Source organism: Danio rerio, chromosome 8 (assembly GCF_052040795.2).
Source record: "Danio rerio strain M-AB ecotype USA chromosome 8, GRCz13ab, whole genome shotgun sequence".
Classification (NCBI taxonomy): Eukaryota; Metazoa; Chordata; class Actinopteri; order Cypriniformes; family Danionidae; genus Danio; species Danio rerio.
This window is the reverse complement of record NC_141028.1, coordinates 20,272,270-20,300,016: the sequence shown is the minus strand read 5'-3', so window position 1 is coordinate 20,300,016 and position 27,747 is coordinate 20,272,270. Positions and strand designations below refer to the sequence as shown.

At 34.9% G+C, this 27,747-nt stretch overlaps 2 protein-coding genes and 1 long non-coding RNA gene across 5 annotated transcripts in view; 2 read left to right on the top strand and 1 right to left on the bottom strand.

Moving 5' to 3' along the window:
• LOC147842616 (uncharacterized) overlaps positions 1–27,747 on the bottom strand; it is a 1,013,036-nt gene that overhangs the window by 137,724 nt on the left and 847,565 nt on the right. The gene's annotated exons all lie outside the window — the stretch shown is intronic.
• Positions 399–19,626, top strand: dmap1 (DNA methyltransferase 1 associated protein 1). Of its 3 annotated transcripts, none has more exons than XM_087262930.1 (11): positions 399–502; positions 948–1,055; positions 2,343–2,845; positions 9,978–10,364; positions 11,112–11,270; positions 11,365–11,532; positions 13,988–14,173; positions 14,389–14,460; positions 15,015–15,087; positions 16,788–17,074; positions 18,902–19,626. In XM_087262930.1, the coding sequence occupies exons 4-11, from the start codon at positions 10,263–10,265 to the stop codon at positions 18,959–18,961; spliced, it is 1,107 nt and encodes a 368-aa protein (XP_087119056.1). In that variant the 5' UTR covers positions 399–502; positions 948–1,055; positions 2,343–2,845; positions 9,978–10,262; the 3' UTR covers positions 18,962–19,626.
• Positions 21,767–27,747, top strand: part of rnf220b (ring finger protein 220b) — a 147,393-nt gene continuing 141,412 nt past the window's right edge. The window contains exons 1-3 of the mRNA XM_087264475.1: positions 21,767–22,155; positions 22,528–22,650; positions 23,105–23,204. The gene's annotated coding sequence lies outside the window, so the exon portion shown is untranslated. The remainder of the gene's footprint in view (positions 22,156–22,527; positions 22,651–23,104; positions 23,205–27,747) is intronic.

The window sequence follows — 27,747 nt, the reverse complement described above, 5'->3', positions numbered from 1 at the left end:
GGATTGTTGCGTCTTTGCAGTCACTAGAAATAATTTAAATCGCTTTTCTTCAACATTTGTTTAAAATAAAAATTTTAACAAATATTTTTGCCAGCATTATTTGCTACAATATAAATGTTTTATTTCACTGTAATGTTATTTTTGGCTTATTTTGTGTCAAATTATATTCTAACATACACGCACACTCAGTATGTTTACTGCTTAAAAAAAAAAAAAGGAAATACTTGGAGTTACATTGTGTTGTTTAAGTGTTTTTCTTTAATTTTTTAAAACAGTATATCGCCCTAAGACCACTGGGCTGGGAATATGAAAGACTATTTGATGTACTATCTACTTTTGTCCGATAGTCGGCGGAGGTGTACACAACTGTATCCTGAAGCACGGAGAAAACTACCATCGAAGAAGAGACCTCCATCCGCCGAAATAGCATTCAGCTAACGTTCTCCCGTAAATAAAAACTGACATATATTTTAGATAAACAGACTACGTGTCTTTTCCTCAGGTAAGTTTTAATTTCACTTTTAATATACTTAGAGATTGTAAACGAAGTCTAGGAGTTATACATATTCTAAAAGTAGTTCCCGCCTGTCAGGTTATGTTAGCTTGGTAACGCAGCTCATTGATTCCGATTTCAGGTTTATCAACTCTCATTTTATTAGTCTTCATTTACTTATCTATGCCATACCCGATCAAACAGATCCAGCAAACAGGTTTTCCCATGTAACCCCGGCTTGTTGTTTGTTTTTGGGGAAAAATTGCTGTGAAATAAACTGCTGTTCAGCCCTAGTCTAACAAAGACGATTGTTGTTTATTTGCTTTTCTCTATTTGCTTTTCTCTTCACTATATCTGTATCTATCTATCTATCTATCTATCTATCTATCTATCTATCTATCTATCTATCTATATATATTTTTATTTATTTATTTTTTTTCCCTGATAATATTAGTGCCTGACCATGACGACCGGTGCTGATGTGAGGGATATTCTGGAGCTGGCAGGAGGAGACAATGATTCAGGACCCATCAGTAAGAAGGACATCATCAACTCAGACAAGGTAACCCATCACAGATGAGGACCAACACCGCCGAGATGCTGAATACAGAAAGATTACGTTTTACAGTTGCTTCCACGATTGGGGTAAATTGGTTTTATATTTGCACATTCAGTCTTTCTTCTTAAAAATCTATCTTTAGAAAAGTATTATTTGTAAAATTCTATATTCTATATCTGTATTGTAGGTCTTAAATTGTTTTAAACAGGTCTTTTTGATTTGTCCAAGTAAAGCTACTTAATTTAGGCTGACATCCTTCCAATGACCAACAATACGTCTCAATAAAACCTTATTTTTATATTTAAGTTTTTCATTGCAAAGAGATACAATTCACAACAGCTGTTAGACATTTTTACAGCAAATACCTCAAATTATATTCCTTAATTAAGGGGGAAAAAACTAAAAACATTTACATGATTCCTTATTATAATATCAGGCCATTAAAAAAAATCTTAACCCCGTATAAGTCAAAAATGTCATTCATAATGGTCCTAAAAGGGTCTTAAAAAGTCTAAAGTAGCATGGTAAACATTATTAAGAACGTGTCACAAGTTGTCACTGAACGATGAATGCGCAGTGGCATAGCGGATGGGCAAACAAAAAATTAAGGTTTAATTTCCTTTAAAGAAAACTGGTGTCAACCGATCATTTAAAGAATAAATATATTGTTCAATTTGATTTAATGATCAATAAAAATACTATAATCCATTACATCCCCTTCATTTAAATTTTTTTTGTAAAGATAAAGGATAAATATATATGTAATTATATAATAACAAATCTATATTCTTTTATGTTGCTGTGTTACTTTTGTGTGTTAAATGTCTGCTAAAACATTCTTTTAAAATTAGTTTTTTTTTTATCATAAAAAATGTAATTTGCTCTCCCCTAAATAAAAAGGAAAATATTCACGAGTAATGTCTTATTGTTAACCGTATGACCAAAAATAAAACAGTAGACTATTTTAATCAGTTTTGGCTGTTAAGGACAAAATCATGCAATCGTAAAAGCTTCACATTAATTAGTTTTACCACAACAAACCAGACTGACTTTCCAAATGTATTATTTTTTCAGCACTGGAATTATGCATCCAAAATGCAAAAATTTTAAAGTTTAAATGCTTATTGGATTGTTTCACAAGCTTCTCATGACAACATTATTTAGATGTAGATTATAGATTGCACTATGCCACTGCGAATGTGTGAATATAAAACCAACTGTACCTCAATGCTTTCATGTATTACAGCATTAAATGTTTTGATAAGACAATTCACATTGTGTTTCTTTTAGAAAAAAGCCAAGAAAGTGACAGAGACTTTAACCTTCAAGAGACCAGAGGGAATGCACAGAGAAGTTTACGCTTTGCTGTATTCAGACAAAAAGTAAGATGTATTGATTGAACCTTTCCACACCACTGCTTTATTACTTTTCTTTTTGGATATTTTGTAAACTCACTAAGACTCATTATCAACCTCTTTTTAATAATTAAAGCAGTTATATTGTTAATTTAATACAATTTTAAAATATTGATATTTAAAATTTGATTAAAAAATATTTTACACATTTTTGCATAGTTACGTTTATGCTGAATTACTCAATTTTTCATTTCACATTGTCCTTCAGACTTCTTAATGTAACTCTTTCCTGCTTAACAAATATCTTGTTGGCTTTTCTGTGTTCAAATGCTGTTTAACATTTTTGTAAAGACCCTGTTTTCAAGGTTCATTTAAGAACAGAAAGTTCAAAAAAGCAGCATTAAAACTAAAAGGTTCGCAAATGCAAATGATAATAGTGTAGCGGCTTACCAATGCCGCTATTGTTGGTAGAGTGAGCAAGTTTTTAATGCGTAAAAGACAGAGTCCGTAAGCAAATAGATGCAAATAAAAACATATTTATTGTCCAATCAACTTCTAATCAACAGAATTACTCAATCGCTTTCCTTTATCTAAAAGCACACTTCTCTGTTACCTTCAATTACGAGATGATACAATACGATACGGTCAAAAACTGTGTGCTTCCTACCAACACTGTCTTCCTCCATGCAGTGAAGCCACAGTTATATTGTGTCGTACTGACACCTTGTGGCCAATCGCCAATATACAATGTATGGCTCCTACATACCGGCCCCTTAATTGTTTATGACAAAATGGCATAACAATTACAAATTCATACAATATGGAGCCTTACATAAGAACTTAAAATGGTATCAAAATATACATACATGCAAATAAACAACCTCAGTTTAAACACCTGTTTAACTGCTTATACCATAATTTTCCTATATTGCTTTTAAAGTAGGCAAAGCTTACTAATTGAACGTTCCAAGATGTTGCATTTGGTTTGAACTTTTACAGATCTAACTAAACCTCTACTGTCTGGAAAAGTCTCAATCACTCTTCCCAGAACCCATGATCCACGTGGTGCTGTAGAATCTGCAATGATCACAATGTCGCCAACAGTAAGATTTCGATGTTCCTTGTTCCATTTTTGTCTTTTCTGCAACAATGGTAGGTATTCACGTACCCATCTTTTCCAGAAGAGGTCTGAAATATATTGCACTTGTCTCCATCTTCGTTTGGCATATAAATCAGACCTTTCAAACAAACCAGGAGGCAGTGCAGGGTTTCCTTTCAAAAGCAGAAGGTGGTTAGGTGTTAAAGCTTCCAAATCATTAGGGTCGTTGGAGATATTAGAGATGGGTCGATCATTTAGAATTGCCTCGGCTTCACACAAGACAGTCTGCAGGGCTTCATCATCCAATGTTTGTTGTCGAAGGACAACACACAGACATTGTTTCACCAATCGATTTAAACGTTCCCACACTCCTCCAAAATGAGGGCTTGAAGGTGGGTTAAAACTCCAGTCCACTCCCTTCTGTAGCAGGGCTCGTTGAATCTTCTCCTTGTTCAATGCACTGAGTGCCTCTCTTAGCTCCCGCTCAGCACTGATGAAATTAGTCCCATTATCAGATCTCATAGAAGAAACTTGTCCACGACGACAGATAAATCTGCGTAAAGCATTGATACACGAGTCTGTATCAAGTGAGTATGCCATTTCCAAATGAACTGCCCTACTTGCCATACAAGTAAATAGCACTCCATAGCGTTTCACTGTACCACGTCCTCTTTTTACTTCTATGGGCCCAAAGAAATCTACTCCTACATTAGTAAAAGGTGGTAAATCAGGAGTGATTCTTTCCACTGGAAGGTCTGCCATCCTTTGTTCACCCAGCTTCCCCTTAAAGCGTCTACAAATGACACACTTAGAAATGATCTTTCTTGCAACAGAATTGGCATTTGTTATCCAATACTTAGAACGCAGTTTAGAAAGCATTTGATTTCTGCCACCATGACCCAGTTGTTCGTGAATGTCTGAGAATATGAGATGTGATACGTGCTGATTTTTAGATAACAAGATGGGATGTTTTCTTTTGCTTGGCATTGCTGACTTACCAAGTCTTCCTCCTACTAACAGCACTCCATCATTCAACATAGGATCCAGTTTATAGACAGAACTGTTTCTTTTAACAGTGTTACCATGTTTAAGAGCAACAATTTCTTCCTGAAATTGTTCCTGTTGACTGAAACGAATGATGTTAACCTCAGCCTTATAAACATCCTCCACAGTCAAACTTTGTTGTTCCAATGATGATTTAAAATGTTGCAATTTTGCATTTATGGTTGCATCATCACTATGCTCCAAAGACAGTTCCTTTCGTTTACGACTTAACTGCAGTAGAAGTTTCTGCAGTTTCAAAATCCATGCAACTGCAACCTTTAGACGTTTCCAATCTGAGAAGTAATGTATCAATTTGCATGTGGCATTTTGTTCGCTCTGCAGTGTCACAGCATTTACCTTTAATTCCCTTTTTACTTCAGGATCATCATCATCATCTATTGATGTCGAATCACTTGTATGGAACTGTACATCACTTGGCTTCCATAGAAAGCTAGGCCCCTTTAGCCACCGTTCATGGTTCAAAAAAGATTCCACATTCAAGCCACGTGATGCATCGTCTGCTGGATTGTCTTTAGTTGGTACATACCTCCATTGTTGAGGCTGTGTTGCGTCTTTTGAAAATGACACTTTGTTAGCGACAAATGTATGGAACCGTTTGTTCTCGTTCTTTATGTAATTGAGAACAGTTGTACTGTCGCTCCAAAAAACAGAATCCTCCAATGGAAGTTGCAACATCTTCTTTAACATGATGTCCATCTTCACAGCCAAGACAGCTGCTGTAAGTTCTAAACGGTTAGGGTTAGGGTTGGTCACATGTTTCAATGGTGTTACTCTGGACTTACCCATCAAAAATGACACATGAACCTTGTCTGCACCGTTCAGCATCTTCAGATAGGAAACTGTGCCATACCCAGTTTCACATGCATCTGAAATTCTGCAACTCTGTCCAACTCAACAATCCAATGAGTCCATTGCCTCTGGAAGGTAGATGGTATGGTATCATCCCAGCCCAATGTCTTTCTGCACAACTCCTGCAAGATGACTTTTGCAGGCAGAATAACAGGTGCAAGGAAACCCAAAGGATCATACACCGAGCTTACCACAGACAGAATGCCTCGTCTTGTACAAGGTTGAGTTTTCAAGGAAATCTTGAATTGAAAAGTGTCAGCATCCACACTCCACTGAAGACCTAATGCTCTTTCAACTGGCAACTTGTCTCGATCCAAATCCAACTGCTGTATATCCTTGGCCCGATTTTCCTGAGAGATCGATTGTAACACCTCCCGGCTATTACTGATCCACTTTGTCAAACGAAAACCATAGATATGGCCTTCTCTTCACAAGAGACACTCTTCAAACAATCATCCACATAGAAGTTATTGTTGATCGTTTCAATTACCTCTAATGGAAAGTCACCTTCATTGTCCTTTGCTGTTTGCTTTAAAGCAAAGGATGCACAACTCGGAGAGGACACTGCACCAAAAAGATGAACTGTCACCCTGTAAGTAATGGGTTCCTTATTCAGTTCTCCACCAGGCCACCACAAGAAACGAAGAAAATCTACATCTTCTGCTGCAACTCTGACTTGATGAAACATCGCTTCTATGTCAGCCATAAAGGCTACTGACTCCTGTCTAAATTTCAGTAAAACTCCAACCAGAGAACTGGTAAGATTAGGACCTTGCAATAAGTTATCATTAAGTGATGTTCCTTTATATGCTGCCCCACAGTCAAAAACCACTCTCAATGATCCCTTTTTAGGATGAAACACCCCGTGATGAGGGATGTACCAAACTTTACCATCCACTCGATCAAGTTGGCAGTCAGGTACCGTCTCAGCATAGCCCTCGTGTATGACACCTTCAAGAAAGTGAGTATACTTCTCATGAAATTCTTGATTTATTTCCAATTTCCTTTTTAAACCAAGCAACCGTTGCTTAGCAACACCAAGATTATTTGGTAATGTGACATCAGACTTAAATGGTAATCTTAAGCTGTAATGTCCATCCTGATGCTTGACTGAACTGTTCATTATACTCATGAACCGTAGATCTTCCCTTGACATTTCCTTTTCATCAACAGTCTTCTCATTGAAATCATGATTAAACTGGTTGTTAAGCAGCTTCTCCAATCTAACAACAGAAATTCGGTTAACAGTAACATCAGAATGGCCAACTTCATTCCTATGTTCACTGTTTCCTTCCACAGTCCCATTAACAACCCACCCCAATAGGGTCTTAATGGCAAAAGGCCCATTACCTTGACTGTTAATAATCTTGTGTGGTTCCATCACATTAGCTGCATTAATTCCAATCAGTAAATCAACCTCTGCTTGAATGCAAGGTATCTTCACTTTATCCAGGTATGACCACTTGGATAACTCCTCTTGAGTTATGATGTTCTGAGAACTCACAGGCATTTTCTGTTGTGTGTAAACAGCAGGAAGTGGAAAGAAATTATTAGTGTTAATACCACTGATTTCCAGACCATCAATAACACTGCAAGACACAGACTTTTCCTGACCCATAGTACGAAGCAAAATATTAATCTTCTTTTCATTCAACTTCAGCTCCTCCTGCAAGTGTTCAGAACAGAAAGTGGCTGAACTGCCTGGGTCCAAAAAAGCATATGTCTGCACCACCTTGTTACTTTTAATGGCCTTGACTTGAACTGGTATGATTGACATTAAAGTTCTTTCAGTCCCGGCCCCTGTGTGACCACAAGTTTGCACATATGTATCTTTGCGCTTTTCTTCAGCCTGCTTCAGTATTACCTCTTTGCCATAAATATGGAGGATTGTGGGGTGTGTTTCTCCACAAATGTCACATTTCAGTCGATTCTCACATCTTTTACTTATATGCCCAGTTTTTAAACAGCCAAAACAAATTCCCTTGGCCTTCAGGAATTCAATCTTGTCACGTTGTGTTCTTTTCTTTAATGCAAAGCACCTTTCCAATGAATGCTGATTTTTGCAAAACAAACAGTCTCCATTAGACTTAGACACATGACAAGATTTTGGTTGTGCTAAAGCATCACTGAACTTCTTTGCTGGAATAGAAGTTGAAATGTCAGTAGCAAAACTACTTCTTGTAAAGGGTTTGTGTGGTTGAACCTTAAGTTTACTTGCACCATGCTTGTCTTGAATGTCACCAAAAACAGGATCAGATGCCATTTTAACCTGTTTTTCAATAAATTCAACAATGTCACAGAACTTTGGCCTGCCATGAACAGACTCCATTATCTCACAGGCTTTAGCTTTCCATTGCTCCCTCAATTTGTAAGGCAGCTTCATAACCACTGATTTCATGTTGCTAGGCATGTTAAGTTCTTGCATATATGAGAGTTCATCCATTGTATTACAAGAAGTACGCAAAAACAAAGCATAAGCCTGCAATCCTTGCACATCTTCAGCCTTTAAAATAGGCCACCCCAGGGCTTTCTCCATATAGGCCGTAGATACCTTAAACTCATTACCAAAATTTTCCTTCAACAACTTCTTGGCCATTGCATAGCCTTTTTCTGAAGGCATATATTGGCAACTGCGAACAAGATCTTTAGGCTGCCCTTTTGTGAACTGCTCAAGGAAATACAACTGATCCTTTAAATTGGTTGTTTTTTGCTCAATGCCATGCTCAAATGCTCTAATGAATGGAATATACTGCAATGGGTCACCATCAAATGTTGGAATTTCCTTCTTTGGTAGAATACGAGGATTTGCTTGCTGTTGAACAAGATGCGCTGTTAATTCCTCCTGTTTTTTCAGAATTTCAAGCAAAGGATCACCCTGTGCAGGTAAGATATTTGTAGCATGCTGAATTATGGAGTCATGTTGTGTTTGAGCAGAACAGTTACCATTAGCCTGTTCCGATGTTTGTTGATCAATCCATCCAATCCTTTGATCCTGTATTGCAGCTTGAGATGCAGAAACACCAGTGTATCCATCCACATCCAGTGGCATTGAATTTATTGGGACATAGTCATTTGCATTGGGGTTTAAATATGTTGTTTGAGAAGAATAATTTGCAGTGACCACAACCTTTTCAATCTTCTTTGAAGATGAACTGCTTGAACATTTACTTTGTTGATCAAATTTCTGCAACACACTGATCCTTGCTGTGGAAGCTGCTATTTGAGCATCCAAGTCCAACTGCTCTTTTTTCCTTCTCAGTTCTTCCTCCTGAACTTCAATATAATGTTTAGCCTTTAATGCATGCAGCAGCACGTGCCATGAGTGCGGCCTTTTCTGCCTCTGCCTGAATACATGCAGATGATATGGATGAACTACTGCTGCTGCGTGCACTGCATTTACTGCGTTTTGAGGTAGCATGTGATACATTTGACACACTATCTCCAGGACCAACATCACTCTCTGGATTTTCCACTTCAGATATTTTGTGACCTTCTGGTTTATCTGATAACCATTTATTTGTTCGTTCCAAAAACTCATTGTTTGATATCATTTTTGCTTTAAACCAGATATCATGTTTTTCACACTCTTCAACCGGTAAAATAACCAAAAGTGACTCATGAGTGTCTTTTGCCTCTGAACACAACCTCTTAAAATCCTCAAAGACCAAACGTACCTCAGGTTTGCATTCATTGTCATCACATATTAGTTTGTTAATTGACTTTTTTAGCTTTTGTGCTTTGTTTAGCTTTGCTTTTCTTAACTTCTGTAAAGTGTCTAGTTTTTCAACTAAAGCTTTAGCTGTTAATTTAACTGGTCTTTTTTCCCTTTTAGGCTCATTTTCAACAGAAGTTAAACCTTGATCAGTCACATTCACCATTTCAACATTCAAATTGATTTCATTTTCCATTTTGCAAATTGTAAAACCCAATAAACACACATAAGAAAAGTTCAGTCAGTCATGGGCAACCAATGCATTGGATTTACGCTTTAAACCTTATTGTGTGCACACATAGTTTCCATATGGCCATAATGATGATGTTGTTGCAACAAACATACCTATTGTGCTGTTTATCAAACGCGAAGAGATGAACGTAGCGTAGATTCACCTTAATGCAGGAAACCAGAAGAAAGCTGATCCAAACGAACTCACTCAGATGCTGAAGAAACGCTGTCCTCACGTGCAGCAAATGAAGCCTTGATCCAAACGAACGTCGCTGTCCTTGTCTGTAGAAACACCATGCCTTGCTGTCCACTCCAGCGGCGTCTCAATTGTCCCACGAAGCAAAGTTTTTGACTTTTATGTAGCGGCTTACCAATTGTTGGTAGAGTGAGCAAGTTTTTAACGCGTAAAAGACAGAGTCCGTAAGCAAATAGATGCAAATAAAAACATATTTATTGTCCAATCAACTTCCAATCAACAGAATTACTCAATCGCTTTCCTTTATCTAAAAGCACACTTCTCTGTTACCTTCAATTACGAGATGATACAATACGATACGGTCAAAAACTGTGTGCTTCCTACCAACACTGTCTTCCTCCATGCAGTGATGCCACAGTTATATAGTGTCGTACTGACACCTTGTGGCCAATCGCCAATATACAATGTATGGCTCCTACAAATAGGGTTAAGAAAAATCCGAACTACTGGTCCAGCTTGACCATCATCAAAATCTTTTTGTTTGAGCTCTTATTTTGCCATAGATGTTGATATTGTTACATTAAAAGATAATTTTCTTTTTTTCAGTCGGGATGCCCCTCCACTTTTGCCGAGTGACACTACACAAGGCTATCGGACAGTTAAAGCCAAACTGGGCTGTAAGAAAGTGCGGCCTTGGAAGTGGATGCCCTTTTCTAATCCAGCCAGAAAAGATGGAGCCATCTTCCATCACTGGAGACGCGCAGCAGAAGAGGGGAAGGACTATCCGTTTGCTCGTTTCAACAAGGTTAATGTCATAATAACATTTGTGAAAGAGAAGAGTTTATCATTGTATTTTCTGGAAATTAAACTCCTGCCTATAAGATGGCCAGGCAAAAAAATCATTCAGATATTTTAAGAAAGTGATTTGTTTAGACTTATTATTGACTTATTATTAACATGTTTTTAGTTTCTCTTGGTCCACAACAAATCTTTTACTAAAATTGGGAACAACGGCAACAAAAGGAATTAAATCCAAACCTAAAAGTATAGTTACGTTTAGATGAGTCATTTATTACTTATGTGAACCTTATAGTTCACCTGAATTTTTTTTCTCACTGTTTATTTACCCTCAAGTGGTTTTAAACCTTTTTGTGCTTCTCTCTTCTGTTAAACTCAAAAGCAGATAATTTGAAGAATGTTAGAAACCAGTAACCATTGTCTTCCACAGTAAAAAAAAAAAACAAATACCAGGAAAGTCAAAGGTTACCAGTTTTTAACATTTTTCAAATGATGTTCTTTTGGGTTAAATAAAAATAAATAAAATAAAATGAAAGAAACTTCTACAGGTTTGTAATCAGTGAGTAAATGATGGCAGAATCTATAGTTTTGGGTTTTAAATCAGCAGTGTGTGGGAAATGCACTATAAAAATACCATGTATTCACTTTCAGAATAGGTACAAATTTAGGCTCATTCCTCACAATTTTTCTTGTTTGATGTTCATTGCGTTAAATCAGAAGCTTTTTTTAATGACAATTTCCTTGCTGATTCAAGACTGTGCAGGTGCCTGTGTACTCAGAACAGGAGTATCAGATGTATCTTCATGATGACGGATGGACAAAAGCTGAAACTGATCACCTGTTCGACTTGTGCAAACGCTTTGATCTGCGGTTTATCGTTATCCATGATCGATATGATCATCAACAGTACAGAGTAAATTCTTATTTTTATTCTCCTTTCCTTCTTTTTTGTACTGAACATAAAATAGCAACTTGACAACATTTTGATTTCACTGTTTTAATTGTAGAAGCGTTCTGTGGAGGATCTTAAGGAACGTTATTACTGCATTTGTGGCAAACTAACAAAAGTTCGGGCAGGAACAGGAGCGGAGCCCAAGATCTACATATTTGATGCTGGTCATGAGAGAAGGAGAAAAGAGCAGCTTGAGAGACTTTTCAACCGCACTCCAGAACAGGTGACCAGACAAAAACACCAACATATCTCACAATCTGCTAACAGATATTACAGTCATCATTATTTTGCTGCTTCTGCACAGGGTGTTTTGCACAGGGTCTTAAAAAGTCTTTAAATGTCTTAAAAAATAAAAAAAATAAAAAACAAAAATAAAAATTAGGCCCTAAAAAGTCTTAAATTCACTGACATGTTGTGTTGTATGTCTTAAATCATTTTAAAAAGGTCTTAATTTTTCTCTGTCCAAGCACAACTACCCAATGAGGCCGACATCCATCCACTCACCAACAATCCATCTTAATAAAACCTTATTTTTTAATATTTAAGTTTTCTATTTAGGTTTTTTTAATGGCAGAGATACAATTTGCAATAGCTGTTAGACATTTTACAGCAATTTCTCCCAATTAAATTCCCTAATTCCCAGGGAAAAGAAAACAATTACACAGTTCCTCATGATAATAACAGAGCAATGTATCCCTTTACGTTATCTTCCATTCATACAAAAACTGTTTACAGGACTAAGAGGGAGTAGACATAATATTTCTAAATAGACATAAAACATAACAGAAATGCTTTAGGTTGAATAGAAGTTATACTCAATCAATTTGGACCAAAAGCCAACAAATATATATTTTTGAGTATGTATGTAATTACATCCACAATAAAAATACTTTTAACAATGTTAAACTTGTAATTTAAAAAAATAAATAAATATTATTTTGAAGAAAGTGTATACAACTAGACTTTTCTTGTTTTGATGCATTAAAGTATGTCGCTAAGAAATAGTAATAATAATAATAATAATATTTTTGTGGCAATTATAAAAAGTCTAACATATAATTCTTAATGGTCTTTAAAGGGTCTTAAAAAGTCTTAAATTTGACTTGATGTAACCTGCAGAAACCCTGTTTGTAAAAAAAAAATTATGCAGAATGATTTTGAGAATAAAGGATCTTTTTTTAAAGTGGTCAAAATAATATATATTTTTTACGTTAAACAAAGCTAATGTAAATTTCATTTAATATATCTTATAAAAGACAAAATATTACTTTACAAATTGTATTGTACATAAATTATCTAAACGTTTGCATATCATTCAATAATAGTACTGAAATGAATATAAAAACACACATTTACATGAGGAAATAAATAGACTTGATGTGCTCAAAAAACTTTGAAAATACTTGCATTTTAATGTAATGTTGTAATGGTTAGAAAAGTACGTTAAAAGTGCTTGAAAATGCAGTTGTTTTGTTTTCATAATGCCCTTTACTAAATAGGTAAAAGTTATCAACTATTTATATAAAAGATTTTTTTTCTTTTGCGTGATCTGCCTGTTATTTTTAAAATAAATCTAAAATCATTTGTTAAATGTAAAATTATTTCAAATAAAAATGAATTTAAGATAAAAGATACATGAAGGACATATTTAAAATTTGAGTAAATTACATATAAAAGTGAGAAAATGACACGTCATCAAAAGTTGTCCTTAGAATACTATACTATAAAAAATAGCATCTGATATACTATGCAAGTATGTATATGTATGTAAATACAGCGGGGGAAAAAGCATTGAACACGTCACGTTTTTTTTTTTTGGAACAATATTTCTAAAGGAGCTGTTGACAGAATTGAACCAGATTTTGGTAAAAACTCAAACAATACAAACATAAAAATTAAAACAAAAAAATCTGAAAAATGAGTTCTGTGTAATAACAATCAAATGACACAAGCAGAAAGCATGGTACTACTGAAAAGTATTTAATACCTAAATAAAAGGCTTTTTTGGTCATGGCACCTTCTCATATGAATAAAGTAACATGCATTGCTCTTTACTTTGTATTTTCTATTGGATTCAAGTCAGGTGATTGGCTTGGCCATTCTTTCACTGAAAGCATTTTAAAGAGATTCCTTGGTTGTGTTTTGGATCATTGTCTTGCTAAAATGGCCTTTCTAGTTTCATTATCATCATCCTGCTGATGTAGATGTTGGACTGAAGCAGCAAATGGTCATTAACAATGACGTAGGGCAGAGGGTTACTAAATAACTATTGAGAGATTTCACCTGCTGTCTGGGCTTTCACTGCCTTTTCTCATCTCCCTTTCTTCATGTCTTCAATACTTTTTCCTCTGCCATTTGATTTTATCACACACAACTTCATTTGTAAACTAATTAGTTTTGGTTTTCTTTGAATATATGGATTTCTTTGGTTGTGGTTTCAAGTCAACAGCACCTTTAGAAATATGTTTTCTGAGAAAAATGGTGGTGTGTTCAATGCTTATTTTCTCCGCTGTATGTCATTTGCCACACAAAGGGTTTAAAATTTACCAGGAAAGGGATTTAAAATGCTTATATTTGTAAAAAAAAAAGAAAGTTTTTAAAAAAAAGTGTAAAATCTGCCTGCTCCTTTTAGTACATCTTTCTAATTTAGATTTTGCACTTCTTTTTCTTTCCTGTAGGTGGCAGAAGAGGAATACCTGGTCCAGGAGCTGAGGAAGATTGAGACACGTAAGAAGGAGCGTGAAAAGAAAGCCCAGGATCTTCAGAAGCTCATTACAGCCGCTGATACCACAACAGAGATGCGCAGAGCTGAACGCAAGGCCACCAAGAAGAAGCTGCCACAAAAACGAGAGACAGAAAAACCTGTAATTATCTGTAATGTTGCAATTCAAATGAAACCTGGCCGGAAGGGTAACATTGTTAATACAATTAGTTTTTTTTTAGTAGTAATCTCCATAATTTTTAGCTTCAATCTTTTTATAGTAGTTTTAATTTGCATTTTCTTTGATAGTTTTCATTTACAACTTACCAACTTTCTAGTAACTGCTCCTCTAATGCCATCTCGTCTGTCCCATGGCAGGCTGTTCCTGAAACCGCAGGCATCAAATTCCCAGACTTCAAATCCGCTGGTGTTTCGCTGAGGAGCCAGAGAGTAAGTTCAACTCGCACGCTTCAACAAAACTGACCCCTGATCCGTTTCTTAATAAACGATCTACAAGGAATATTATGAAGCATCTCTCCTCGCTGCAGGAGCCTGTGGCGTTTAACTTCTCTCTCATTAGCCAGCAGTTGATTGATTCACACAGTCATAGGTAGAGTAATCTAGCCACAGGAAGGCATTCCTCTTAAAGAGTAATGAAGGGAGGTCGCTCTATTTAAAACGCATTAAGGATGGTACTGGGGTAGTGTATGAGTCAGATGTGGCTGGTCATCTGTTAGTCAGACTTGGGTGCATAAACATGTTTTGATCTGCCCTCTCTGAAGTGCATTTCAGGGGTATTATGAATGAAGGATGACCCCATTTTTATTCCATTGCTACCACTTTTTTTACCCTACCATGTAGCCATCTGAGATTAAAGGTGTTAATGTTCCATCCAGAGTTCCAGCACCTCATGGATTCAGAAACAAGCACACAAGCGTGACTTAAGTTTACTCAAAGTTTATTGGTAGTTGTGGGTTTTCTAACTAAGTGATTTGTGTGTTTAGATGAAGCTGCCCAGTTCGGTTGGACAGAAGAAAATAAAAGCAATTGAGCAGATCCTGACAGAGCAGGGAGTCGGTGAGTGACGCTTTATTATTATTATTTTTTGGTTAAAAATTGTGAATGGGAAAAAGTAGGGTTGTCGCAATACCATTCATTCATAAATGGCACCCATAAAAGGCACAAATTCGGAACAGTTTTGCAACCTTAAAGGGCTCCACAGACTATTAAAATAAAATGGTCTGTTGTTGCACAAACGTGAGCGTTTTGGTGACTTTTCCACATGCAACTTTATGTATTGTAGATAGACCATTAATGACGATACTTCTGTTTACAAACAACAGTGGCACCGCCAGTATTTTAGAGCCATAGTACTGCATGCAACTCTATGTGAAAGGGATAGTTGGCTTAATAATGATAAATATCTTATCTTTTACTCTCACTCAAATGCTGGTTGATCTTTAGAAAAATGCCTTTCACTTCCATAGTAGGAAAAATACCATGGAGCTCAGTGGGTACCATCAACCAGCATTCCTCAAAATATCTTCAGAAGAAAGAAACTTAATTAGGTTTTGAACAAGTGAACGGAGAGTAAATGATTGCAGCGATTTCATTTTTGGATGAATTATCACTTTAAAAATGTGAAGCCTGATTTGTAAGATTTTTGATTCAAAAGTTGATTCAAATTTCATTTGTGAATTTTGATTCCTAATCTTCCTTTGCAATTCTTTTGCAAAAAAAAATTGCGCTGTGCCTTAAGATTAGTCACGATAAATTGCATCTAAAATAAGTTTGTATTTACAAAAATATAATACACACACACATTCCCAGAGATGGGTTGCGGCTGGAATGGCATTAAAAACTTGCTGGATAAGTTGGCGGTTCATTCCGCTGTGGCGACCCCGGATTAATAAAGGGACTAAGCCGACAAGGGAATGAATGAATGAATACACACACACACACACACACACACACACACACACACACACACACACACACAGTGCTCAGTATATATGAATACACTTAATTTTGTATTATTTTTTATCCATTTCTCATTGAGTATGGGTAATATATGTTGGTGCATTTAAACACAAAAAAGATTAAATAAACATTTATATTTATTAAAATAATAGTTTAGTCACAGAACATCTTTAGAAATGGAAAGCAAATACATTTAAATTCATGCAAAATATTTCAAAAAAATCTTTCAACATTTTAACAAAATTGTATATATTTTTCGTTTCTCTTCATTTTTGCTATTTTTGAAAATTTAATTGAATATTTTTCTATAACGTATAAATTTGGGCTACTAATTTTTGAACCATTAATGTAAGTTATTTTGTTTATTAGCTCCAGATTTGGTATCAGTACTGACTAAACTAATGTATATGCAGAAATATATTATTGTAAAGCATCCTATTGAAAATATTAATTTAAATGAAAGATCTGTGGGGGGGGGGTGTGTGTGTGTGTGTGTGTGTGTGTGTGTGTGTGTGTGTGTGTGTGTGTGTGTGTGTGTGTGTGTGTGTGTGTGTGTGTGTGTGTGTGTGTGTGTGTGTGTGTGTGTGTATGGTGTGTGTGTGTATGGTGTGTGTGTGTATGGTGTGTGTTTGTATGTGTGTGTGTATGTGTATGCATGTATGTATGTATGTGTATATATATATATATATATATATATATATATATATATATATATATATATATATATATATATATATATATATATATATATAAAATCTCATTAATTAATAATTAATTTTCTTTTTTTAAATGTGCAGACTTGAACCCCATGCCCACAGAGGAGATAGTGCAGATGTTTAATGAGCTGCGCAGTGATCTAGTCCTCGTGTACGAGCTGAAGCAGGCCTACGGTAACTGTGAGTACGAACAGCAGATGCTGCGGCACCGTTATGATGCACTGATAAAAGCAGGGGGCGCCGTCACACCACAGAGCGAAAGTGGTGGAGGCCTGGACAGTCAATCCTGGCCCTGTGCTGATGACATCAAAACCGAAGCCAAAGAGCAGATTATTGATGTTGTTGGAGCTCCACTTACTCCAAACTCGGTGAGCTTTCCCAGAGAACTTTTATGTTGGGGTGTTGCTATGATTTATTAATTTATTCAATAGGTAATTTATATTATTGACATACTTCAGTGGAAAACTTAATCTAGCATATATTTATACTGTTTTATCATTGTTAAACATTGAAAATATTTAACAGAGTAATATTAGGTAGATTGTATAATGAATTCTTACCAGTATGATTTTAATAACTTGTAACACTATAAATGTCAAAAATTATGGTGGCCAGGTCATTAGTTAATACACAGATTTGCATACATATTATGGAACATGTATTCTTTTTTTAATATGAAAATAAAAAATATAATTTTTAAAAATTCAGGTCCCTTGATAAGTGTCAGTTTCACTGGAATTATGATTTATAGTCATGCACTTAAAAAAAGTTTTTTAGTTTTATTACATAAACAGCTAATGACTTTTTATCCAAGTAAGAAATAAAAAATGCTGTCATTTAAAGCATTTATATTTGCTGAAATTAAATGTTTATTTGCGTATGAAATATTGATAAATATTTCAGATTATATTTCAGCTTTTTTATGGTGCCAAAATTTTTAAGAAAATCCCACTGTTATCCACATTTATTTATATTTTCTGAAATTAAATATTTATTTCGATATAAAATATTTATGTTTATATTTAATCTTTCAGATTTTAAGTGTATTAACTTTTTCTATGATACCAAAATATTTAAGAAAATCCCACTGTTAACCACATTCAATTATATTTGCTGAAATCAAATGTGTATTTGCCTGTGAAATATTGATGTTTATATTTAATATTTCAAAATTAAAATGTATTAACTTTTTTAAATGGTAAAAAAATATTTAAGAAAATCCCTCTGTTAACCACATTTTTTTTTTAATTTTCAGAATTTATTTTCATATGAAATATTGATATTTATATTCTAAATTTAATAAGGTTTTATGGTACCAAAATCTTTGAAAATCCCTCTGTTAACGACAATTATATTTCTTTAAATTTAATTTTCATATGAAATTTCATATGAAATATTGATGATTATATTTAATATTTTAGTTTTTAAATGTCTTTACTTTTTATGATATCAAAATATTTAAGACAGTTCCACTGTAACCACATTTCTTTATATATTTTTGTAAATTAAAATTTATTTGCATATGAAATATTAATGTTTTTATTCAGAATTTCAGATTTAAAATGTATTTAAACTTTTATGGGACCATTTTCTTTAAGAAAATCCCACTGTTAACCACGTTTATTTATATTTTCTGAAATTAAATGTTTATTTTGATATAAAATATTGATGTTTATATTTAATATTTCAGCTTTAAAATGTATTTACTTTGTATGGTACCAAATTTTTGGGGGGAAATTTCACTGTAACCACATTTATTTAAATATTTTAAAAATTAAATGTTTATTTTCATATGAAATAATGAAGTTTATATATAATATTTTAGATTTAAAATGCATACATGTTTTTGTGGTATCAACATTTTCAAGAATATTCCACTGTTATCCACATTTATTTATATTTTCTGAAATTAATGTTTATTTTGATATAAAATATTGATGTTTTTATTTAATTTTTTAGCTTTAAAATGTTATTTACTTTTTTATGCTACCGAAATATTTAAGACATTTCTACTGTTACCACATTTATTTCTATTTTCTCAAATTAAATGTTTATTTTTATATGAAATATTGTTGCGTATATTTAATATTTCAGATTTATATTTAATATTTCAGGTACCAGAATCTCTAAGAAAATCCCTCTGTTATCCACATAAATATTTAAATGTGTTTTTCTTCATGTTTCTTTTTGCGTAGCGTAAACGCAGAGAATCAGCCTCCAGTTCCTCATCTATCAAGAAGGTGAAGAAACCGTGACACAAATGACTTTGTAAACTCAATTGGACATTTTTGGTAGAGGAAAGAGAGATGTCTGGCTCTCAGCTGTGATTGCCTGTTTTGGTCGGGGTCAGAGGCTGAGGTTGTGGTTGTAGGTCATCTGTTATCTGCTCTTTTGATGACCGCTCTCTCTCTCTCTGCTAATGTATTCAGCACAATGACCACCATCCCTCAATCCCACCTGCTTCCCTCCTCTCTCCGTCCTCCACACCAAACCTGTACCATGACACAGACCACCCTTGACAACCTATTCCATTATACCACCTCCTGTGTCCAACCGGCAGCCCAAACCCAGATGAACTGTAAATTGGCAGAGAGAGCTAATCGGCACATGACAAGAACAGAAGTAGAAAGGAAAAAAAGAAAGTCTGCTTGTCTGTCTGAAATAAGTGTATGCTGTACAGATGGTATGAGTCTGGATCCTGTTGGAGAATTTATTCATTGAGTGTTTGCCTTTTTGCTAGCATCTTGAAACAGCAAGCTCTTGAAAAATGGATCTTTTTTTGGCGGTGCCCAATTCTAACCAGCATCTTCACGTCTGCCGATTGGATGTGCCGAATTTCAGCTCCAAGACTGAATGTCATCATAGATATTGAGCTCATGTGAAATGTTTTTGTTTAATAAATATTTTTTTTTCCTCCAAAGTGTTCTTTTAAATTTGTGATTGAGCAAACGTACAATAAATAATACAATTTAAATATAACTTGATGTTAACGCCCGCCAAATGCAGGTAGGTTTCAGCTGTGGTGGGTTAGACAGATCCCCCCCCCCCCCCCCCCCCCAAGCTTAAAAGCTCCCATTTCCTTACGCAAAACAACTGTGCTTGGAAAACGCAAGTGGTACAATCGTTTGAAATGGATTGGAAAAAAGCGGTGCTCGTGCACCCACAGTCCTGCTGCTTTCAAGAGATCTCCAGATTTTTTGTTTGCTGCAGCAGTTGTTGCCGCTTTCGCTTTTACTTTTCTTTAAACAGATTATCACGGGCCTAAATGTTAACCACGTGCACGTGATCATCCTTTCACTATCGCACATAGAATGTTTTTCACCTGCTTTCTTTTGCTTGTAGTTATTTTTGTTAATATGGTTTAATTATCATCCTTTACAATATCAATGTTTAATAGGAGATTAACTTACTATTGATCTATATTTATCTGATGATCTGGGACCTTTAGTCTGGACAAACTACTGTGTACAGTTTTAGAAAAATGAGAATATTTTGCCCAAATGTCAGTTGTTTTTTTAAGAACATTTTAGTTGAATAAAAAGTGTATGTTCACAGCTTAGCTTATTTGACACTTTTTTTTTTTTTTGTGGCAAGAAAATAAAAAAGCTAAATCCTCAGTGTTGAGCCCTAAAAAGTTGTGAAAAAAAAGTTATGTGGACATAGCACATCATTTAAATCAAGTAATTTTACCATATCAACATCGAATTATCCAAATATATTTTCCCAATAGCAAAATTGTGGCTTGTGTAAATGGCGAGTGGCTAGGAACATCGCAAAACTACTACCCACAGTGGCTGGTAATCAAAAAATTTAATGTCAAGCCCAGAATATATTGTACTAGAGCTCTATTGTAAATGTCTACAACTATTATTAAAGATAGTTCACCCAAAATTTAAAATTGACTGTTTTCTCAGTCAAGTGGATTCAAACGTTTAGGAGTTTCCTCTGTTGAACACAAAAGCAGATATTTTGAAGAAAGCTGAAAACCATCAACTTCCAGAATCAAAAAGAAGTCAATGATTTTCTACAATTGTAAACTCAAAATGTTTGTTCAAACTTCTTATTTAAAATGAGCTGAAACAACACAATTCTTGAGTATTTTTGGGGGTTGGGGCAACTTAATTGTTGTATGCTCAATCCGCTTAAATGAGTAAAAACTTTATAAGTTAACTTAATTCCTTCATGTTGTCCCAACACAAATCTACTGTGTGGAACCCAGCTTTTTTAAAGTGTACGAAAAAAACTATTTATGGAAGTCAGTGGTTACAGGTTTCCAGAATTCTTCAAATTACTTTCTTTTATATAACTCAACGGGTTGAAACAAGGGTGAGTAAATGATTTTTCATTTTTGTGTGAACTATCCCTTTAAGTGAAATGTGGTTGATGATTAGGTTTAGATTAGGAGATGTGGTTTAAAACAGGTGTAAAAGCTAAGGTTAAAATGTTCATCATTTGAAAGTATTAAGTACACATAACCTACCCAAATGCACTGATTAGTTTCTTTACGTCCCTCTGTTTCCCTCTTTCTGGATCTGTGAGGCGCTCGGCGCGTTTTAAATTAGCTGTCAAGCACGCGCATCAATAACGCGAAAAAGGCGCGAGCTCTGCGCCTCGTCATCGCCACTTCATGAATTCTCCGCGATAAAGACATCTCCAGTAAATTCATTACAGCATTGAACATGACAGGAAACATTTATAATTTGCATGCCAACTCTGCATAACCAGTGATAAATTTATGCTTGACGCCGGTAAAGAGCTTTAGTAAGGCTCTCAACTGAGGTAACATAACCAAACGTTAACTGAGTTTCTTCTATTGAAAAGCTCTCTGTAGGTTCATGATTAAAAGCGAATGTAAGGTAGTTGGCTATTATATTATATTATATTATATTATATTATATTATATTATATTAAGGAATTAGTATCGTTGAGTTTTGGTGTTCCCATGGACCATTTCACCAAGAACAGAAGACATTTTAAGGTTTGCCGCTTAAAATGATCGAGCTGTTTGTCTGCTGGATTCTGATTGGCTATAAGGATTTTCCCTCATTTATCTGTAAAATAATGTCTGAAAGTGGCTCCAGTTAGCTAACCTATACCTAATTCTGATCATTACACTTTATTATGCACTTTGTTATTTCTCTTTGAGTTTTTAAGTAGGCCTGATTAACGTAATTCAAGCAATATTTTACAAACACAACAGCTGTAATAGTTTATTAAGAAGCCAGATTATCAAACTTTGCATAGGCTATTATAAAGATAACCAAATACCACACTGCAACAACAGGAATCAGCTTTTTAACACCTCCTCCCTCAGCATTGTTTTAAATACAAGGTAAGTGGTATAGTGTTCACTGGAAAGGAATTAATCCTCTTTATTTGGTCTGACTGTAGATAATATAGCATCTTCCATTGAACCCGAGGAAAGCCAGCAGCTGTGATCTGTTGAGAGGTGAGAAAGTGAAAAACAGTGGTAAAATTGATTCTTGGTGTCTATATTTCATGTTGGAAATTGGCTCGTAAATCCCGCCGTATGATCTATGGTGGCCATCCTTGGTGGAAAAAAAAAATCAGTAAGTGTGTAATTTCTCCCTTGACAGAACACAGCCGAAAGACTATCCTTCTTTCCCCCTCTCTCCCTTCCTCTATGTTTCTTTTCATGACTTTGTGATGGCTCCATCTCATTACAGCAAATCCATTAATCAAACCTGTTACAAAGCAAATTCACAAATTTTGCATGGCCATTTGTGTCACCGGATGAAGGACGTATAAGCAGTTGCATGTCTTTCCTCATGCTTTTCTTGTTTATTTCTGTTCAATTCAGGATGACGTTCACCTTAATGTGTCTTTGGAGCTTAAACAGGGTCATTGCAATGCTACACATGTGAAAATGCAAATCGCTGAGCATTTCTCCTCAGTGGGACACCAGATGTAAAGCGGCGGAGAGGTAAAAAGCATTGGGCCGAACCCTGGCGGAGTGGTTTATTATCCCGACGAAGAAGTGATGGTGTGAAACGAGAGCTCTTTATCAGAGGCACTGGAGTGGAGGAGAGCTTTTTAATCATGGCCTAAGAGGGGTGAAGGGTTTTTATCATAATTGAAGTCTTTCCAGGGCTAATTGTGCCTATACGTCATTGTCTGAGAGCACGCCTAGAAGCAGATGCAGTATGGATGTGATGGAGAAGAGTTAGTCAAGAAAAAGATGACTTGAGGTCTGTCATTGACAGCGAGTCTTCGTGCAGTTTTCATCACTCTATCAAAATGCAAAGATCTCCATCGCTGTCAGATGACGATAATGAGCTTTCATTGAACTCCAGAGTACATCTTCTGAGAGTGAAACTCATTTAAATAACCATTGTTTGATCTTGATTTCATTCTTTCTTTTTTAAATATCAACATAGGTCAATTCATCTCCAGGAGAGACAATCAAACGCTTTATTTCACGATTCAGTCGGATGCGGTGGACTTCAAATTTGAGAAGTTATATGTCTACAGGGAAAGGTCAGTGTAGCTTATTTCAGCTTCCTTTTTACCTCTCAGATGACGTTTATGTCCCAGTCAAGTGTTAGTAGTCGTGCTCACAGCCAGTTTTAACCACCTCAGTTTGCGTTGGACAATGTTTCCATATCCATGCCCCTAAGACACTTTGAAAAGAAGGTGATTAAATGGGGACGTTTTTGACTCTCTTGAGAAAAGTCAGTAGGACACCTTGGTATGAGGGGGAAGCATAACTGGGGGCAGAAATAACACACTTATATGGAATATCAAGTAGAAATGTTTACAACATAGGCTCATTCTGAAAACGTAGCCCTATATACATTTTTGCAGATCACAAATTATGCAGTGAGAGATACGTATGGCTGCATTTCGTCTTTAAAACGAATGCCACTGGGCGGTATGATGAACTGATTAAATTATTTTTTATTTTTTAGACAATCTTGTTTAAATGTTTTGGTCTGTATTCTGTTTTTTTAAAGAAATGAATACTTTTAAAATAGCAATTTTTTAAATTGCTATTTAAATTTTTTTTAAAAATAAATTTATCATAATACACTGTAAAGACATTTACAATGTTATGAATGATTTTTAAACAACCTGTTATTTGCAAAGAATTCTGGGAAAAAATACTCTTCCTCAAAATATTAGGCAGTATGGCTATTTTCAATATTGATGGTAATACATTTTTTTCTCTGAGCACTTGAAAAAAATGTAATCGTATATATATATATTTGTAATTGTTTCAAATGTAATAATGTTAAATTTTTAATTTTAAGAAATATTTAGATTATTGAAGGGGATATAAATGTTTACTATCATATATATATATATATATATATATATATATATATATATATATATATGTAATATTTGATATAGATCATTTGCATCCATAATGTACATTATTAATTTTACAGATATTTTGCTTTTATATATTATGGATGCATATACAGATGAAGTCAGAATTATTAGCCCCCCTTTACATTTTATTTTTGTTAATTTATGTTTAACAGAGCAAGAATTTTTTTACAGTATGTCTGATAATATTTTTTCTTCTGGAGAAAGTCTTATTTGTTTTATTTCGGCAAGAATAAAAGCAGATTTAATTTTTTTAAAGAACATTTTGAGGTCAAAATTATTAGCCCCTTTAAGCTTTATTTTTTTCTATAGTCTACAGAACAAACCACCATTATACAATAGCTTGCCTAATTACCCTAACCTACCTAATTAACCTAGGTAAGCCCTTTAATGTCACTTTAAGCTGTATAGAAGTGTCTTGAAAAATATCTAGTCAAGTATTATGTACTGTCATCATGGCAAAGATAAAATAAATCAGTTATTAGAAATGAGTTATTACACCTATTATGTTTAGAAATGTGTTGAAAAAAAAAACTTTTCTCTGTTAAACGGAAATTTGGGGGGGCTAATAGTTCAGGGGGTTAATAATTCTGACTTCAACTGTATGATCCATATCAAATTTTAAATGTTTGTGCATGTTAATCGCCTATTTTGTTTCTAATGAAATGTTTTAAATTGTCTATACTTATTTTAGGATAATCTTAAAAATACCAATAATTTAATTTAGCAATTAAATTAAATCTCAAAATAAAATGCATTTTTTATGCTATGGCATTTCGTAATTCTATGTATTTACACAATAGTATTTCATTTATACTTTTAATATTGACCATTGACATTTATTTGTTATTGGTTATAACGTGAAAATAATAATTAGCACTTTCCTAATAAAATATATGTAAAAAGGAACCTTTGAAAGGTATTAACAGTAAAAAAGAAATACTTTTGAAGTGACATTGACAAGCTTTTACCCACACTGTTAAGTAAAAGATTGTTTAGTTCATTGAGAGAAAGCTGTTTCTGTCCCATCCAGCGGCCAAGCCAATGAAGCGGATGGCTGTGAGCAAGACAGAGAGTAGTTATTCTGCTCCATCTCTTTGACCAGCACTGCCTCAATTATCAGCCTGACGTTTCATTAGCTCCTGCAGCTGATGCCACAGTAGAGGAGCGCTGAAGTGTGTGCACAAGAAGCCAAGGTTAAAAAAAAAAAAAAACCCACTCGTGCTAGCTGCTAACCTAGGCCTGCTAATTTTAGGAACCATTTTATTAAATCCCAAAATTGCCTGAGCCAGGGTTGTGTTTGCTATCAAAGTCTGTGGAAATTTAGTTGGCGATTGAAACAGGCTTTGCGTGTGTACTCTGAGAGAGGTTATCGCAAGGCTAAGCCCAGGGAAAGTGGCAGATTTAAAGGATTCAACCCCAAGATGCTGTTGAGCTATCACGGATGACAGGCCTCTTCCTCCGCTGTCAATTTCTGCCAGAGATTAAACCCAAGAATAAAGCTTGGACCATAAAATATGCAAACTTTGGTATACCTCTTGTCACGACTTTTTTAGATCTCTGAACCATCATTTGAATTTTGCTTTTGTGTTCAGCGATATTAATTGCTTTTCTATCTGTACTTAGACTGTTATTGGCATGGCCTTAAGTGAGAGAGGCTAACTTATCAATTCACTGAAGGCACTAAAGTGTAATCTTCGGTCCTTGCCAATGGGAGAAAATCAATACGTTCAAGCTGGAATTACAAGCAGAGGGGTTAATTACAGCTCAGGGTGCTTGAAGAAAGACACGATGCATTGGGAGTGCAGGTCAGATTGGTAGGATTTATTCTGTGTGTGCATGTTTTAGATAGAGTTGTGCCTTTAAGGGCATTTAACACTTAAATCAGATCTTACATGATGTATTAGATGAAGTCTTGGAGGTACCACTTATTAAAGGCCATTTCAAACACAAAAACTTTTTATCTTTGACTTTTTATCATACTTTGACATTTAGTTAAACATGTTACCTCCTTTTACTAATATCAGTTCTATCTAATCAGTTTTATACAACAGTTCTGTCTAGTTTTCGAATCTGATTGGCTGATAGCCTTACAACTTTCTGCAATAACAGCACTTGTTCATCCTCCTCAACCTTGTGTATTACTCCACCCTCACAGAGTGACAGCAGATCAACAAACTCAATACAGTTTATCAAATATTGCTGCTGTTGGACAACATCATGTAATTTTAAGGCTTTTGTTCGGCTAGAATGTAGTTGTTTAGATTGCATCTGTGCAGTTTATTTATAAGGATAGTGCCTATTTTAAACATTTTATAATTTCTGAGAGACAGACATCAGCATCCATCAGCTTGTCTTTGAGTAAAGATGATTGATGTTGTCCATCCACAAGATAGGGACAGAGACTGCATAGTAAGCCCTTAGAGGAGAAAAGATCGGCATATTTTTAAACTACAGCTGATCAAATCATTCTAAAATTGGTACGTGGTATTCTAAGTCGATCTCTCTTTTATTTTGCAGTGATGTATTTATACCATAGTAAATGTAGTGTATTGAGGGTGAGATGGAACTCGCATATCAGGAGTGTGTATTTTGTGTTGACCACTCTTTGTATAACACTTAGTTGGTTGGTTGGCCATCTGTTTGTTCCTAATGAATCTTCTGTTTTCGGTAATGCAGACTAGTTCAGTTAAAAAAAAGAAAGAAGAAATACCCGCATGTGTTTGTATTTTTTTTTTTTATCACAAACACAGCAGTAATCTGGTAGTGTTTGAGTTGCTTTGGCTTTTTTGGGGCTTTTTTTATTGTGATCTCCTGATTGCAACAGAGAAATACTGGGAAATCTCTGTAAACTGATGGCATTTCATGCCGAACAGCCTTATAATCTTGAAATGTTAGCAAAATCACCTGTTTTGTCATCACTTTAGACATTACTCTAGAAAATCATTCAAATAGGTCTAAAGTGACGTTGGTAAATTAGTGACGTTTTCTGCTGTTCTGACGTCAGCTGCAGATGTGAAGGAATGGCAGACTAAAGTAGATCCTTATACAAAAGGATTTTCAGACACTCTGTGTTTGATTTTCATTTTTATACACACGATTTTGCTGTCGAACTGTTGTATAAACCCGCAATATCACACTCATAGCATGGAGATAGCCCTATATGGAGGTATGGCTGTATATCGTCACTGGTGGGACACTAAGGCACTCGGCCTGCAGCCTTGTGCCAACGCACGCCTCCCACTAGTGCCGATCACAGCCATATCGCACTGCTACTTTTGTGATATTGCCCTCAAAAAAATTATGTTTTAATATTTTTTTTTATCTCAAAATTTTTTATATTTTGACACACAATATGACAAGTTGAAAACTTACAGCTCTTGAATTTTTCTCATTGAACTTTGATATTTCGTTAAAATTGTTAACTCATTATTCCTGTAACAGTTTTTATCTCATAGTTTCCCATTTTAATCTTAATATTTTGACTAAATAATTTAAGAATTTTATCTTACATTTTAATTGTTTGTCACACATATTATGATGGGGTGACACAGTGGCTCAGTGGTTAGCACTGTCACCTCAGCAAAAAGGTCTCTGGTTTGAGTCCCAGCAGGGCCAGTTGGCATTTCTGTGTGGAATTAGCATGCTCTCCCTTTGTTTGCGTGGGTTTCCTCCACAGTCCATATGC

Excerpts from the sequence above, each read along its gene's own strand:
- dmap1 (XM_087262930.1), top strand. The coding sequence starts at position 10,263 with ATGCCCTTTTCTAATCCAGCCAGAAAAGATGGAGCCATCTTCCATCAC. Across the intron at positions 10,365-11,111 it reads CGTTTGCTCGTTTCAACAAG|ACTGTGCAGGTGCCTGTGTA; the intron begins GTTAATGTCATA and ends TGCTGATTCAAG. Across the intron at positions 11,271-11,364 it reads ATGATCATCAACAGTACAGA|AAGCGTTCTGTGGAGGATCT; the intron begins GTAAATTCTTAT and ends TTTTAATTGTAG.